We start from the raw sequence: 15694 nt of genomic DNA on the forward strand, positions 1-15694 counted from the left end.
AAAGAGGGAGCTCTTCTTAATATTTTGACACCAAAATCATGTCGATACACCTTACCGACTGCGAGTAAAGCCACCCACGCTTTAACTTGACAGAGTGTATATTTCATATTGTTGTTATGGACTATTTAAACATCAAAAAAATACCCATAGTATCTTCTGTGTTTTAGGTAAGTGGTAACATGTCCGACTTGTGTTTCTTCAATCATATGAAATTTTATACGAAGTTTAAGCTTCGAGTGTTCGAAACCTGTCGCCCTAATAAATTTGATTTCATTTCATTCTTTCACATAATGAATTTTACATTTTCGTGTGTAAAATTATCGACCGAATTGGAATATCACAAGAGATTGAATCGGAAAATTCATCGCTAGGTGGATTATTACAATTTTTCGTTAAGTTACTCCGATACACGAGGGTCCTTTTATTTACATCCAGCAGAGATGAAAAATTCAATAGATTCATATCACATCGTACTCAAAACCAAAATTACGGGTTTAATATAAGGATAAACGACATGGCGCACCTTTAACTTCCTACGAAAACTCCAATCAAAGAAACCGAAAAATTGCCTCGAGTCCTTTTATAAGAGTGCCTAATTTTTCCAATAATATCGATGTAACTAATATCCCTGTTTCACAGATCAATTTTAACCCTCATGGTGCTACCTACTCCCCTCCCTCCAACTCATCTCTTCCTCCTCAGTTTGCCGAAAGTCTTACTCAGATGATGTCTTTTCTATCACAGCTGTGTAACCAAATGGCTCCCTTCCTAGCCATGCTAAATAATCTCAATTCCTTTTCCACCTCCCCTCTGATTCATAATTCTATACCTTCCTCACAGACCGCCACCCCCAATATTTCACCTTAGATAATGGCTACGGAGAGCTCTTTAAATATTCTTCAGTTGAATTGTCGAGGTATTTTCCCGAAGAAAGGGTCACTAGAAAAAATCTTACACAAATTTGATGTAATTCTCTTGAGTGAGACCTGGATTAATCCCCAGTCCAGATTTATTGTCAGGGGTTTTAATGTTATAAGGAAGGAACGCCCTGGTCGATTGGGGGGTGGTCTTTTGATAGTCATTAGAAATTACATTCCATTCAAACAAATAGATACAATCTATTGTATAGATGACACCCTTGATACATTATCAGTGGTCATTCCAACTGACCTGGGTCAATTACTCATTGTAAAAGTTTATAGGAATCCCCGCGCTTCTACTAGATCAATTAATTTGCGGACTTTCTTTGACTCGACTTCAAACTTTTCTCCTGTCTTTGTTGGAGGAGACTTCAATGCACATCACCCATCTTGGGGATGTGAATCCTCCTGTCCCTCAGGTAATTCAATGTTCGATGCGTTGTCTGACACGGATCTATTTGTTATTAACAGCGGAGAATCGACTCTGTTTCGTCGTCCAGAGCAGAAAAAATCAGCTATAGATTTAACGATAGCTTCTAGTCATTAAAAATTAATTGCCTCATGGTCAGTTCTTGAAAATAAAATGGGTAGTGATCACTTCCCGTTGAAAATAAATATCGGTATTCCTTTCAAATACCACTAATTCTTCTCACACAAATATAATTTAAAAAAAGTTGATTGGGAAAATTTCAAATCTTTTTTGTCTTCAATCCATAAAGATGAAAATCTTACTGAATTAAAATCTCCTTATGATATTAAAAATGCATATTACAATTTTGTAAAGGATATAGATGATGCCTTTCACAAGGCGGATCCCAAATTAGATAGAAAGCCTTCAAGGAAAAAATTCTATCCGAACTGCCCCCCCCCCCCTGGCGGAACAATGAATGCGACAAGATTTCTTGTATAAGATTAGCAAAACTTAAAGACTACATGGCCTCCTCTAACTACGAGAACTTTATTGATTTCCAAAAATACCAGGCATTAACCACAAAAAGATTTAAAGTCATTAAACGTACCAGTTTCAGATCATACTGTGAATCTCTGTCACTCAATTCCTCTATTTCTAATGTTTGGAATAAAATAAGAGGGTTTCGTCACAGACTATTGAACCCACCATCACCTGTCTCTAGCTCTATAAACTTGGATACACTAGATATTATGAACGCCTGTATCGAGAGCTTCTTAGCGATGTCAAATGATTTTTCTAATGTAGTGATTCCTTCTCTCCCAGACTTTTTCTTAGAAAACAATTCCTCCCTTTATAACAATACTCCTACTTCCCTTCCTCCAAATGACTATGCTGCTCTACAGCAAGTTGAAATTTTTGATCAACCCTTCAATTTTCAGGAGATGGCTTCTGAAAGGTTTGAAACTCAAATCCTCTCCTGGACTCGATAAAATTAGTTTTGAGGTAATATCAAACCTTCCAAAAGCCTCCCTTCTCCATCTACTAGATAGCTTAAATCATATAATTAATGAAAGTATCTTCCCTGATTCCTGGAAAGATTTCTTAATATTCCTTCTTCCTAAAAGTGATAGAAAGAAATTTAGACCAATAGCGCTAGCCTCTTCTTTTTTAAAAATCGCAGAAAAACTGATCCTGAATAGACTTATTTATTGGCTAGAAAATCAAAACAGCCTTCCTCCGTCCCAGTATGGTTTTAGAAAAAACCGTTCCTGCGCTGATAACCTGGCGATCCTCTCCTCGGAATTGTATTTATCCCAAGCTGAAAATCAATATACAGCCTGCCTGTTCTTGGATATAAAAGCCGCATATGATAATGTCATTCCAAATATTTTAACTAATGACTTACTGGAGATTGGTCTTCCTATTAAAGTCTGTAAATTCATTTTCAATCTAATTCAAAAACGAAGGGTTTTCTTTAGAGTCAATGGCGAAAATAAAGGCCCATTCACTATCAAAAATTTCCTCCCGCAGGCCTGCATTCTCAGACCGGTTTCGTACACCATTTACACGCGGAAACCACATTCAATCATCGACCCTGGCTGCAAAATTTTAGAATTCGCCGTTGACATAGTCCTTTATTTTACATCATACGAATTGGAGGAATGTATTTATGTTCTCCAACAAAGTTTAACCAACATAAATAACCATCTGAAGGAAAGGGGTCTATCTATTTCCCCAGAGAAATCAAAACTAGTCATTTTTCCAATCCCAATCAAAAACCTACCAGATAATGTCCATATCTCTATCGACAACCAACCCATTAATCCATCTGAGTCAGCTAATTTTTTAGGGATCATTTTTCATTGTACCTTATCTTGGGAGTTACACTTCTCAAAACTGATCAATAGAGGCAATCAGGTCATCAACATTTTGAAGTGCTTATGTGGTACTTGGTGGGGTTCTCACCCCCAGACACTCCAAATCTTATTCCGTTCTCTGTGTAGGAGCTCTTTTGACTATGGCAGTCACGTTCTGTCCATTTATAGTAGGGATATGCTTTTCAGGAAACTGAACAAACTGCACAATAGATTTTTAAGCGTTATCTCCGGATACCGAATATCCACACCTATCATTGTTATGCAAGCTGAACTAAAAGAACTCTCCATAAAGTCCAGATTTCAACTACTATCTGACAAATTTTTAATAGAAACACTCCTTACATCTAATCACCCAGTAAATTCTATTCTATATAACCTGTACTGCATAACAAAAAATGGTTTGACTCTATTCAAACTGCATAAGAGCTTTTTCCTACTAAAATCTTTCTACAAACTTAAGGGTTATAAAGACAGAGTCTTAAACTCAGCCACTCCATTACATTTCTTAAGTCCCTACCCATTGAAGTTTTTCCAACCAACGATCGATTTACAAATAGGTTTAGCCTTACAGCATAGTAAATGCCCTGAAGAATTTTGAAACAATTTCAATAAACTTAAATTTCCGGATCTTGCCCACTTTTACACGGACGGCTCAAAATTCCCAGAATCATTTGTTGGGGTCTCTGTATGTCTGTCACCCGCAATTAAATGTAGAAATTAAAATGAGGATATCGGAACATGCTTCTATCTACTCAGCAGAAGCACTAGCGATTTGTGAGACAATTCGGTACATCTTGGATAACAACATTCCCAATTCACTAATTTTCTCCGACTCAAAAAGTGTACTTCAAGCTTGTCAATACTTCAACGCTTCTTCTTCAACGTCGTATCTTATTTCCAAGATTCGAAATCTTCTCTAAATAGCTCCAAGTAATATCCTTAATATAACTCTAATATGGATTCCTGGTCACAAGGGTATTCCAGGCAATGAATACGCCGACAATTTGGCTAAACTTTCCTCTAAAGATGGAACCTTTCTGGATATAAAACTCCCACACACTGATATTTGGGCAGTAATCCTTCCCCTACACCTAAACTCTGCTTTAGAAGCTTGGGGTAAAGCCTCGGAATCTTCAGGAATTGGCCAATATTACTTTAAAACCTTTTTTGATTCATCGAAATTTAACAAACCATAGTTTCACAAATATAAACTCGATAGAAAATCAGTAGTAATTATTTCAAGGTTACGGGCCAATCACTACAACCTAGCTGCTAGTCTAGCTACAAAAAATTTTATCGATGATGGGGGGTGCGCTTTGTGCGGTTTCCCTGACGAGGATATCAATCACGTGCTATGGGCCTGCCCTGGTTACTCAGATTCCAGAAAACAACTCTAGTCATCTTTGATTAAAAACGGGTTTTTACCACCGTTCAGTAAAGTACCTTTCTTCTACAATCCTAAAAACAAAGCTTTTCTTCATATCTTACAATTCTTTAAAAACAATAACCTACTTATTTATCCTTTTTATATAATCATACAAACAGGAGCTCTATTCGCCATTTTTCGTCCCATTCAGTTTCACATTCCTTTTATTTTCAAATTTAAATCAATTCGCGCCTTTCATCTTGATAGACAACGCCGTCTCCATTGTACTTCCACCTACCTCGCGTACGATAACCTCTCTTTTTTCCAATCCAATTCGTTTTCCTAACCAAAAACGTTACACCGTGACACAATATTATATCTCGACGATACACTACATGTCCTAAAACTATTACTCTACATAGCCATGACCAAATAGGTCACGCTTTATTAGCTTGGAGTAAATTCTCTCCAGATTTAGGCTAATTGTCCCCCTCCCTGGCATAGTGGAGAGTGGGTAGAAAGAAAGAAGAGTCAGTGTTGAATTTCTTCACCTCCTCACTTCCGTTCAACATAACCTCTTCCTTTTGGAAGGGTTCCATTTTATCCATATCTCACTAGTTCTGTAGCTTTAAAAATATGAATAATACTTTTGCTGGTAAATTTTTTCGCACACTGCCCAAATTTTCCACTCACCAGACCACCCGCATAAGTTTAAAATTTTAGTTTCTCGCTTTTTCGGCGACGTTTCCCGGATGCGTGTACAACGTTTCCGACCCAACCGGAAGCCCTTAAGTTTTTTTAAAAGTATAATTCAATACATTCTTTAGTTGTAGAAAAGTTTGTCTAATCAGCTTTAATGTCAAATTATAATTGCGTTATGCAATAACGATTTAAAATTCTAGAATTTCAGAAGCTTTGCTTTTGAAAGATTCAATTCAGTTTTCAATTTTAAATTGCAAATCTTAATCGCTTTGAAATTGGAATTGCTCAAATTCAAAAGTTTAAAATTTTCAATTATTTAATTTTAAGCGCTTTTAAGTATAAATAATGCCATTTCAATTCCTCTGAGTTTTAAATTACCAAATTTTAAAATATTCCATTTTTAAGGTTTAGATATTCTCTTATTTTCTGAATTTTTAATCTGTAATCATTTAATTTCGTGATTATTTAATTGAAGATAAAATTGTTTATTTTGCAGGGTTCTATTTAGAAATTATACAATTTAACTCCTTTTTCTTATTAAGTTGTCCAAAATTGTTTAACATTTTTTTAAATTTCAGAAGCCTTCAATTTGAAATTATTAATTAGTAATTATTGTTACAAAATTTTAAAACATAATATTAAAAACTTGGTTTTATAATGCATTTTTGAATTTGCATAATTTTCATGTTAGGAGATAAAAATTCAGAGATGTGAACGCGCGATTTGCGCGCGTGCAATTAGTTCTAGTGCGGAATAAAACGAATCTCTACATTTTTCCTTAACAAACACAAAAATTTTTTTATCCTACTTGTATGATTCAAAGTCAATCAATTTCTTTCAAAGGAGTTTGCTGATGCTTATCAATTTCCGCAATAAATTGATAATATATGTGAAAAGCTGTGGGTTTCGCAATAAGAGTTTTTTAAAAATAGTGGCCACCTTGGTTTTATTATTTTTAGCATTCCTTAACCCCGGGCAGAAATCGTATATCCAGATAGAGTAAGTAAGGAGAACTTATATGAGGCGAATTAGGGGAAGTGATGGGAAAATGAGGGAGGAGAAGTAAGGAAAATTAGGGTTTGGGCAGTAAGAAAAAACGAGGGGTGATCAAGTTGAGGACATTAAGGCGGGAAAGTAATGGAAATGAGGGGAATGGAAGTAGGGGAACAAGGGGAAATAGAGGAAACGAGGGGCTGGAAAGTAAGGGAAAAGGTGGGGTGGTAAATTTGAGGAAATCAGGATTGGGGCAGTAAGGGCGTGGAAGTAGGGGAAAATGAGAATTTATGGGGAAATGTCGGAGTAGAAGTAGGGGAAATTAGGGGCTAGAAATAAGAGGAATGCAAGTAGGGTAACAAGAGGAAGGATTTAAAGTGATGGGGAAATAACGAAGGATAAAAAGGAGCTGGAAATAAAGGGAAAATGAGAGGTGGTTGAGGAAATTAGGGTGCACAATGAGGGTGTGGAAGTAGGGGTAAAGGAAAATTTATGGGGAAATGACGAAGAAGTAGGGTAAATTAGGGGCTAAAAATTAAGGGAGAACGAGGCGTGTATAAATTAAGAAAATCAGAATGGGCAAATAGGGGAAATGAGAGGAATTTAAGTAAGCGAACAAGAGGAAGTAGGGAAAGTTATGGGGAAAGGACGGAGGAGAAGTAGGGGGAATTAGGGACTAGTAAATAAGGGAAAACGATGAGTGGTTAAGTATAGAAAATTAGGGTGGGCAGTGAGGATTTATAAGTAGGGGAAAACGAGCATTGATGGGGAAATGACGGAGGAGAAGTAGGGGAAACTAGAAATGAGAGGAATGTAAGTAGGAGAACAAGAGGAAGGAGGGGGAGTGATGGGAAAATAATGGAGGATACCAAGGAGCTGAAAATAAAGGGAAAATGAGAGGTGATTAACTTGATGAAACTAGGTTGGGCAATAAGGGTGTTAAAGTAGGGGAAAAAGGAAAACTGATGGGAAAATGACGGAGGAGAAGTAGGGTATATTAGGGGCCAGAAATTGAGGGAAAGCGATGAGTGTATAGCTTAAGGAAATTAGGATGGGAAAATAGGGGAAATGAGAGGGATGTGAGTAGGAGAACAAGAGGAAGTAGGGAAAGTTATGGGGAAATGAAGGAGGAGAAGTAGGGAAAATTAGAAGTTGAGAATTAAGGGAAAACGACGGACGGTAATGCTGAGGAAATTAATGTAGTGCATTGAGTATGGGAATGTTGAGGAAATAAGGGGAGTGGAAGTAGAGGAACAAGAGGAAGTAGGGGAAGTAGAGGTAATGAGGGGCTGGGATGTATGAAAAAGGTGGGGTGGTAAAGTTGAGGAAATCAGTTTGGGGCATTGAGGATGTAGAAGTAGGGGAATAAGGAGAATTGAGGAGGAAATGAAGAAAGAGATGGAGGAAAAATTAGGGACTAGAAAATAAGGGAAAACGAGGAGTGGTTAAGTTGAAGAAATTTGGGTGGACCGTAAGGATTTAGAAGTAGGGGAAAATGAGAATTGATGGGGAAATTACGGAGGAGAAGTAGGGTAAATTAGGGGCTAGAAAGTAAGGGAAAACGAGGAGTGTATAAGTTAAGGAAATTAGGATGGGGAGATAGGGGAAATGAGAGGAATGTAAGCAGGGAAACAAGAGGAAGTAGGGAAGTTATTGGGAAATGACACAATAAAGTGGAGAAGCCGGGGAACTAGAGGAATTAATGGGAAAATGATGGAGTAAAAGTAGGGAAAATTAGGGGTTGAGTATTAAGGGAAAACGAGGGGCGGTAAAGGTTAGGAAATTAATGTGGAGCATGGAGGATCAGAAAGTTGGGGAAATGAGGGGAATGGAAGTAGAGGAACAAATGGAAGTAGGGGATGTAGAGGAAACCAGGAGCTGAGAATTAATGAAAAACGAAGGGTGGAAAAGTGTAGGAAATCAGGGTGGGAAAGTAGGGGAAATTAAGTTAATGGAAGTAGGGGAGCAAGTGGCAGTAGATGAAGTCATGTGGAAATGACGTATGAGAAGTGGGGAAAATAAGATGTTAGGAAATAGGGGAAAACGAGATTTAGTTAAGTTTAGGAAACTAAGGTGTGGCACTGAGGGTGTGAAAGTAGAGGAACAAGTGGAAGTGATGGGGAAATTACGGAGAAGAAGTAGGGAAAAACGAGATTTTTTAAATTTAAGGAAGTTAGGGTAGGCCAGTGAGGTTTAGAAAATAGGGGAAATGGGGGGAGTGTAAATAGAGGAACAAGTGAAAATAGATGAAGTGATGTGGAAATGACGTAGGAGAAGTAGGGGAAATAAGGGGCTTGGAAGTAGGGTAAACCGAGGTGTAGTTAAGTTGAAGAAATTAGGGTGTGGCAGTGAGGGTTCTAAGATAGGGGAAATGAGGGGAATGGAATTAGGACAATAAGGGGAAGCAGAGTGTGTTAAGGGAAGGGGATTTGGAGAAACAGGAAGGGAAAATGAGAAGTGGAAAAATGAAGATTAATGAGAGAAGGGGAAGAAGTGATAGAAAATAAAGATAGGGGAAGTTGGAAAAATGAGGTGCGGAGAAATATTGGAAGTGAGGGGAAATTATAGTATTTGAAGTGGGGAAAGTGATGGGTGGGCTAGTAAGGTTGGGGAAGTCATAGCTGTAGGCAGGGAAGTAGGGGAAGGTGAGTTTTAGGTTTAAGAGTGAGGAGAGGGTAAAATAGAGAAGGAAGAAATTGGGGGGCCTACTCAGACTAATTTTTCGTATTTTTGGTTGTTTTTTTTTAGGATGTTGTCGTGATGTATCACTCTCCTTATTGCGCATTTTGCAGTGCAGTAGCCTATGTTTATTTAAGTGTGGCGCATTACTTATCGAAAATGGACCACCTTGTGTTTGTCAGAGTTGATGGCGATAATAATGACTTACCATGGGAATATAGCATGGATCGGTACCCTTCCATACTTTACTTTCCAGGACGAAGGTTAGTCGTATAGATTATTTTCCAAGCAAAATTTCGAGTTTTACAAACTTAGTGAAAATAAGCTTCAATGGTTATTTATATTATTATTATTATTATTATTATTATGTAGTTTATAAATGCAGGCCTTGGATTCACCCTATTGACACTATTTTACACTTTTTTTGAGCGATGACACTATTTTTCTAGTATTTCGAAAAGAAATTATACCAAAGACACTATTTTCTCACAGTTTTTCACTAATGCCACTATTTCTTTATTTTTCCTCTAAAACACAACATACGGGAAATTCTCCGTGCATACATTTCTTAAAGTTTTCTTTACCTGAAATTTGGAACCACGTCTTTTTATCGTAAATTTATTCAGAGTTCATCCAATAATAAAGTTATAAGTTTTAACAATTTCACTGTTTCTTCTGAATTTAACAAATAAGTTCAATTTTCAACCAAAAAAGATTAATTTTCCGCCAAAAATAGATGAATCATAAAAAAAATAACAATTTATAACCCAACCGTTGCATTTGTAACCGAAAGGATGAGCTTTCTACTAAAACAGTTAAATTTTCAAATAAATAGTCAAATTTTTTAACAAATAAGATGAATTTTAAACACAGAAAATTAATTTTCTACGAAAAAAGATGAATTTTCAAACAAAAAAAATGTTGTAACCAAATAGTTAAATTGCAATCAAATAGTGGAATTTTGAACTAAAAAAATTTATTTCAAAGTCAAATTTATTCTTGTTTTTTCTGTTTCTTAATCAAAGAGTTGCATTATTAACTAATATTATGAATCTTCAACCATAAAAATTAATTTTTAACCAAATAGTTGAATTTTCGGCAAAAAATCGAACTCTTAAGGAACTACAAAAATGTTCAATAAAATAGCTAAATTTTTAATCAAAGAAATTACTTTTTACCCAAATAGTTAGATTTTCTACTAATCCATCTTTTAGTACCATCTTTTAATCAAGAAGACTAATTTCGTACAAAAAAAGAATTTAAAAAAAAAATACATAAATTGTCAACTTAAAAATGTAAATTTTAAAGCAAAAATGGAATGGTTATATTTAAATGAAAAGAATTATTTTTACCGAATAAAAATGATTTTTTAACAAAATACATTAATTATTTACTGAAGAAGATACATTTTTAACTTAAAATAGAATAGATAAATCTTCAGTTAATAATATTAATTTTCTACCAAATTAAATGAATGTTCTACCCAAAAAATTCAAACTATTAATACACTACTTAAATTTTCAACAAAATTGCTAAATTTTTAATCAAAGAAATTGCTTTTCAACCAAATAGTTAAATTTTCGACTAAAAAGATAAATGTTTAACTAAGAATATTAATATTCTACCACAAAAATTTTTTCCCAAGAAAATACATCAATTTTCAACTTAAAAATACATATTTTCATGCAAAAATGGAATAGCTATATTTTTATTTAAAACAATTATTTTTTGCGAGCAAAAATGGATTTTAAACAAATTACATGAATTTGTCATTAAAAAAAGATTCATCTTTAACTTAGAATAAAATAGCTAAATTTTCAGTTCAGAAAATTAATTTTTAACCAAATAAAATTAATTTTCAACAAAATAGATCAATTTAGAACCAAGAAAATTTTATACCAAAAACAAATTTTGAACCAAATAGTGGAATGTGAATGATGAAAAAAAATGTATCCAAAATGTTCAATTTCTAAACCAATAAGATAATTTTTTTATAAAAAGTTTAATTTTCAACCCGAGAATATGAATTAAAAAATATATTTATTTTACAACCCATTAGTTTAATTTTTAATCAAATAGTTCAATTTACAGTTAAAAAAATTATTTTGAACCAAAGAAATTACAAATTTTCAACTGAAATTATAATTCTTTAACTAAAAAAATGAGCATTTAAGAAAATAGTTCAATTTTCAACGAATTTTCAACCTATAAATGTTAATTTTCAGCGAAAAATGTAATAGTTGATATTTCAACAAATCAATTTTTAAACAAAAATATAAAACAGATTGGTTTAACCAGTGAAGACGAATTTTGATCGAAATACGTTAATCCTCAAATAAAATGATTGATTTCCTAGCTGAAAATACAAATCTTTCACAAAAAAGTTGAATTCGCAACCCAAAAATGTATATTTTTCAACCAAAAATTTTATTTTCAACCGAAAAAGATTAATTTTTAGCCTCAAAGTTGCACTTTTAACTAAAAAAGTTTAAATTTATGCAGACAAAAATGCATTTTTAAACCTGATAAGAAAATCCAACTATTTTTGGTCGAAGGTTCATTACTTAATTCTTTTGGGTTCCAGAATCTACTACATATAATGTTTTTGGTTGAGACTTAAACTTTTTAATTTAAATTTTTTAAATATTTAATTTAAAATTGATTCATTTTATTGAAAATTCAATAATTTTTTGCCTTTTTGGGTTAAAAACTAATGTTTTTGGATTGAAAAAGCAACTGTTTTGTAGAAAATTCAACTGTTTGGTTGGAAAATTTAGCAATTTGATCAAAACTCGTTTTTTCTTTCTTCAATAAACATTTTTGTTTGTTTGAAAAATCACCTATTTTTTTGAAAATTCGTCTTTTTTGATAAAAATTTAACTGTTTTGCTCAAAGTTGAACTACTTTGTTGATCATTTATTTTTTGGGGTTAACGATTCATTTATTTTGTTAAAAATTCAAAATTTGTTTGAAAAGTCATAATTTTTGGTCCAAAGTTCTTTTTTTGTGTGTAGATGAAAATTGATGTATTTTTATAGGAAACTACTATTTCGTTGAAAATTTAATTTTTTTTTTTTGAAAGTTAATTTTTTTTCTTCAGAATTCATTTTTTCTGGTTAAAAATGTTATTATTTAATTGACAATTATTTATTTTGTTGAAAATTCATCCTTTTCGTAGAAAATTTAACCGCTTTATTGAAAAATCATATTTTCTAATGCAAATTGCAGTATTTCGGTAGAAAATGTAACCGTTTGATTGAAAATAACTTTTTTGATTGTTGGAAATTCATATTCTTCGAGTTAAAAATTGAACTGTCCTGTAAAAAAATTGCCTTTTTAGTAGGGATTCAATCTTTTGAACTGAATTTATCTGTTTTGAATTAAAAATTAAAATCCTTTTGGTTTCGAATTCTACCACATACTTGGTTTTTAACTGAAAATGTAACGATTTCATTTTTGGTTGAAAGTATGTATATTTTTAAAATTTAATTTTGCCTTTTTGATAGAATTTTTTTTCAATTAAACTATTTACTTCAAAATTCGTATTTTTGTTTCGAAAATGCCACCACTGGTTAGAAAATTCAACTATTTGATTTAAAATGAATATCTTTAGTTAAAAATTCAACTATAAGTTTGAACATTTTTTCTATTTTTGCTTGAAAATTCGTCTCTTTTGAAAGGAATTTCATATTTTTTGGTTGAATTAAAATTCAATCACTAGATTAAAAGTTAAACAGCTTTGTTAAAAATTCATTTTTTGTTTAAATTCATTTTTTTTGAGGATACATTATAATAATTAAAAATGGATTTTATACCAAAAAAAGACGAATTCCCAACAAAATATAAGAACTGTCAACTCAGAAGTTGAAATTTTAACTAAACAAGAATAATTTTCAACAAAAAAAACACGTGTTTTTAACAAAATCGTTCAATTTTAAGAAACAGTTGAATTTAATACCAAGCAAGACTAATTTTTAACTTAATCAAAGAATTCTGAATTAAAAAATTGACTTTTCAACTGAAAAAAGATGAATTTTGAAAGAAAAAAAAAAATAATTTACTACCAAAAAAGACGAATTTTCAATAAAATTCAAAAGTCATGTTCTCAACCAAAAATTTGAATTTTTAATTAACCTAGATGAATTTTTAAACAAAAAGATTATTTTTCTGCAACAAAGAGGAGTTTTTAAGAAAATTCAAGAATTCTAAACCAAAAATTTGAATTATCAGCTAAAAAAGAAGAACTTTCAAACAAAAATATTAATTTACACCAAAAAATACGAATTTGTAATAAAATTTAAGAATTCTCAACCAACAAGTTAAAAAGAAATTTAAAATTTTTTTGAGAATGTTGTTCAACTTTAAAACCGAGTTAAATCTTTATCCAAAAAGATGAATTTTTAAACATAAAGATTAATTTTTTACCTAAAAAAACTAATTTTTAACAAAATTCAAGAATTCTCAACCAAAAAGGTGAATTTTTAAACAAATTCCAGATTGCTCAATCAAAAATGTCAATTTTTAAGACGGATTTTTTTTTATTTTTAGGAAAGTAGTTCAACTTTAAAACATAGTTAAATTTTTAACCGAAAACGTGAAATTACTACAAACAATTAAAAATTTTCAATAAAATCCAAGATTTCTTAATAAAAAAAAAACGAATTTTCAGTCAAATTCAATAACTCTCAATAAAAAATTAAAGTTTTAATCAAACAAGATGAATTTTTTAACAAAAATATTAAGTAGTTCAACTTTACAACCTGGTTAAATTTTTAACCAAAAACATGAATTTACTACATACAGAAATGAATTTTCAAAAAAATTCAAGAATTCTTAAAAAAAAAAAAACGAATTTTAAATAAAATTGTGTAACTCTCAAACAAAAAGTTTAATTATCAACTAAAAAATAAGAACTTTCAAAGAAAAATATTAATTTACCCCCAAAAAAGACGAATTTGTAATAAAATTCAAGAATTCTCAACCAGCAAGTTGAAGTTTCAATTAATACATATGAATTTTTAAACAAAGGGATTAATTTAATACCAAAAAGACGAATTTTCAATAAAATTCAAGAATGCTCAATCAAAAAAGTATATTTTTAAGAAAGAATTTCTTTTTAATTTTTAGAAAAGTAGTTCAATTTTAAAACTTAATTAAATTTTTGACCAAAAACATGAAATTAATAAAAAAAAAAAGAATTTTCAATAAAATCGAAGACTCTCCATCAAAAAGTTTAATTTTTAACTAAAAATATGTGAATTTTGAAACAAAAATACTAATTTACTACCAAAAAAAAACGAATTTTCAGTAAAATTCGAGAGTTCTGTTCTCAACAAAAAATTTGCCTTTTTTTTTGCTTCTTGTGTAGTCTGAAATTTGAATAATTTTAGACTCTTTTTACATACTTAATCTGAATTTTCAATAAAATTAAAGAAATTTCAACGAAACAATTGAATTTTTAACTAATAGCGATACATTTTTCAACAAAAAGATGAATTTACTACCAAGCAAGACTAATTTTTAAAAAGACGAATTTTAAATAAAATTAATAAGGTCTGTTCTCAACCAAAAAATTGAAGTTTTAATCAAACAAGATAAATTTTTAAACAAAAATATTAATTTACTACCAAAAAAACGAATTTTCAATCAAATTCAAGAGTTGTGTTCTCAAGAAAAAATTCAAAGTTTAAATTAAACAAGATGTATTTTTAAACCAAAAGATTGATTTTCTACGAAAAAATACGAGTTTTTAAAAAAGTTCAAGAATTCTCAACCAACAAGTTGAAGTTTCAACTAAAAAAGATGAATTTTTAAACAAACGTTTTATGATCGATCAATTATTTTCCCTGTTTTTAGAGCATTTTTGCCTTTTTTTCGCTTCTTGTGTAGTCCTAAATTTGAATAATCTTAGGCTCTTTTTACATACTTAATCTGAATTTTCAATAAAATTGAAGGAACTTCTGCAAAAAAATTGAATTTTTAACTAAAAGCGATACATTTTTAAACAAAAAGATGAATTTTCAACCAAATTCGAGAGTTCTGCTCTCAACCAAAAAATTGAAGTTTTAATTAAATAAGATACATTTTTTAACAAAAATATTTATTTACTACCAAAAAGACGAGGTTTTAAAAAAAATTCAAGTATTCTTAACCAAAAAGTTGAATTATCAACTCAAAAAGAATAATAATTTTCAATAACTCTCAATGTAAAAGTTTAATTTTTAACTAAAAAAAGATGAATTTTGAAAAAAAAAATTAATTTACTGGAGGAAAAAAAAAAGAATTTTCAATCAAATTCATTTTTGCCTTTTTTTGCTTCTTGTGTAGTCTGAAATTTGAATAATTTAAGGCTCTTTTTACATACTTAATCTGATAATAATTAAATATAAAAAAACTAATTTTTAAAAAGACGAATTTTAAATAAAATTAAAAAGGTCTGTTCTCAACCAAAAAATTGAAGTTTTAATCAAACAAGATAAATTTTTAAACAAAAATATTAATTCACTGTCAAAAAAGAAGAGTTTTAAAGAAAATTCACGAATACTTAACCAAAAAGACGAATTTTTAACCAAATTCGAGAGTTCTGCTCTCAACCAAAAAATTGAAGTTTTAATTAAACAAGATAAATTTTTAAACAAAAATCTTAATTTACTACCAAAAAAGACGAGTTTTTAAAAAAGTTGAAGAATTCTCAACCAACAAGTTGAAGTTTCAACTAAAAAAGATGAATTTTTAAACAAACGTT

At 31.1% G+C, this 15694-nt stretch overlaps 1 protein-coding gene across 1 annotated transcript in view; it reads left to right on the top strand.

Annotated features, from left to right (window-relative positions):
- LOC117170754 (thioredoxin domain-containing protein 11) overlaps positions 1-15694 on the top strand; it is a 57746-nt gene that overhangs the window by 39665 nt on the left and 2387 nt on the right. The window contains exons 10-11 of the mRNA XM_033357788.1: positions 1203-1339; positions 9019-9212. Of these exons, the coding sequence (XP_033213679.1) occupies positions 1203-1339; positions 9019-9212 (331 nt within the window). The remainder of the gene's footprint in view (positions 1-1202; positions 1340-9018; positions 9213-15694) is intronic.

Source organism: Belonocnema kinseyi, chromosome 4 (assembly GCF_010883055.1).
Source record: "Belonocnema kinseyi isolate 2016_QV_RU_SX_M_011 chromosome 4, B_treatae_v1, whole genome shotgun sequence".
Lineage (NCBI taxonomy): Eukaryota > Metazoa > Arthropoda > Insecta > Hymenoptera > Cynipidae > Belonocnema > Belonocnema kinseyi.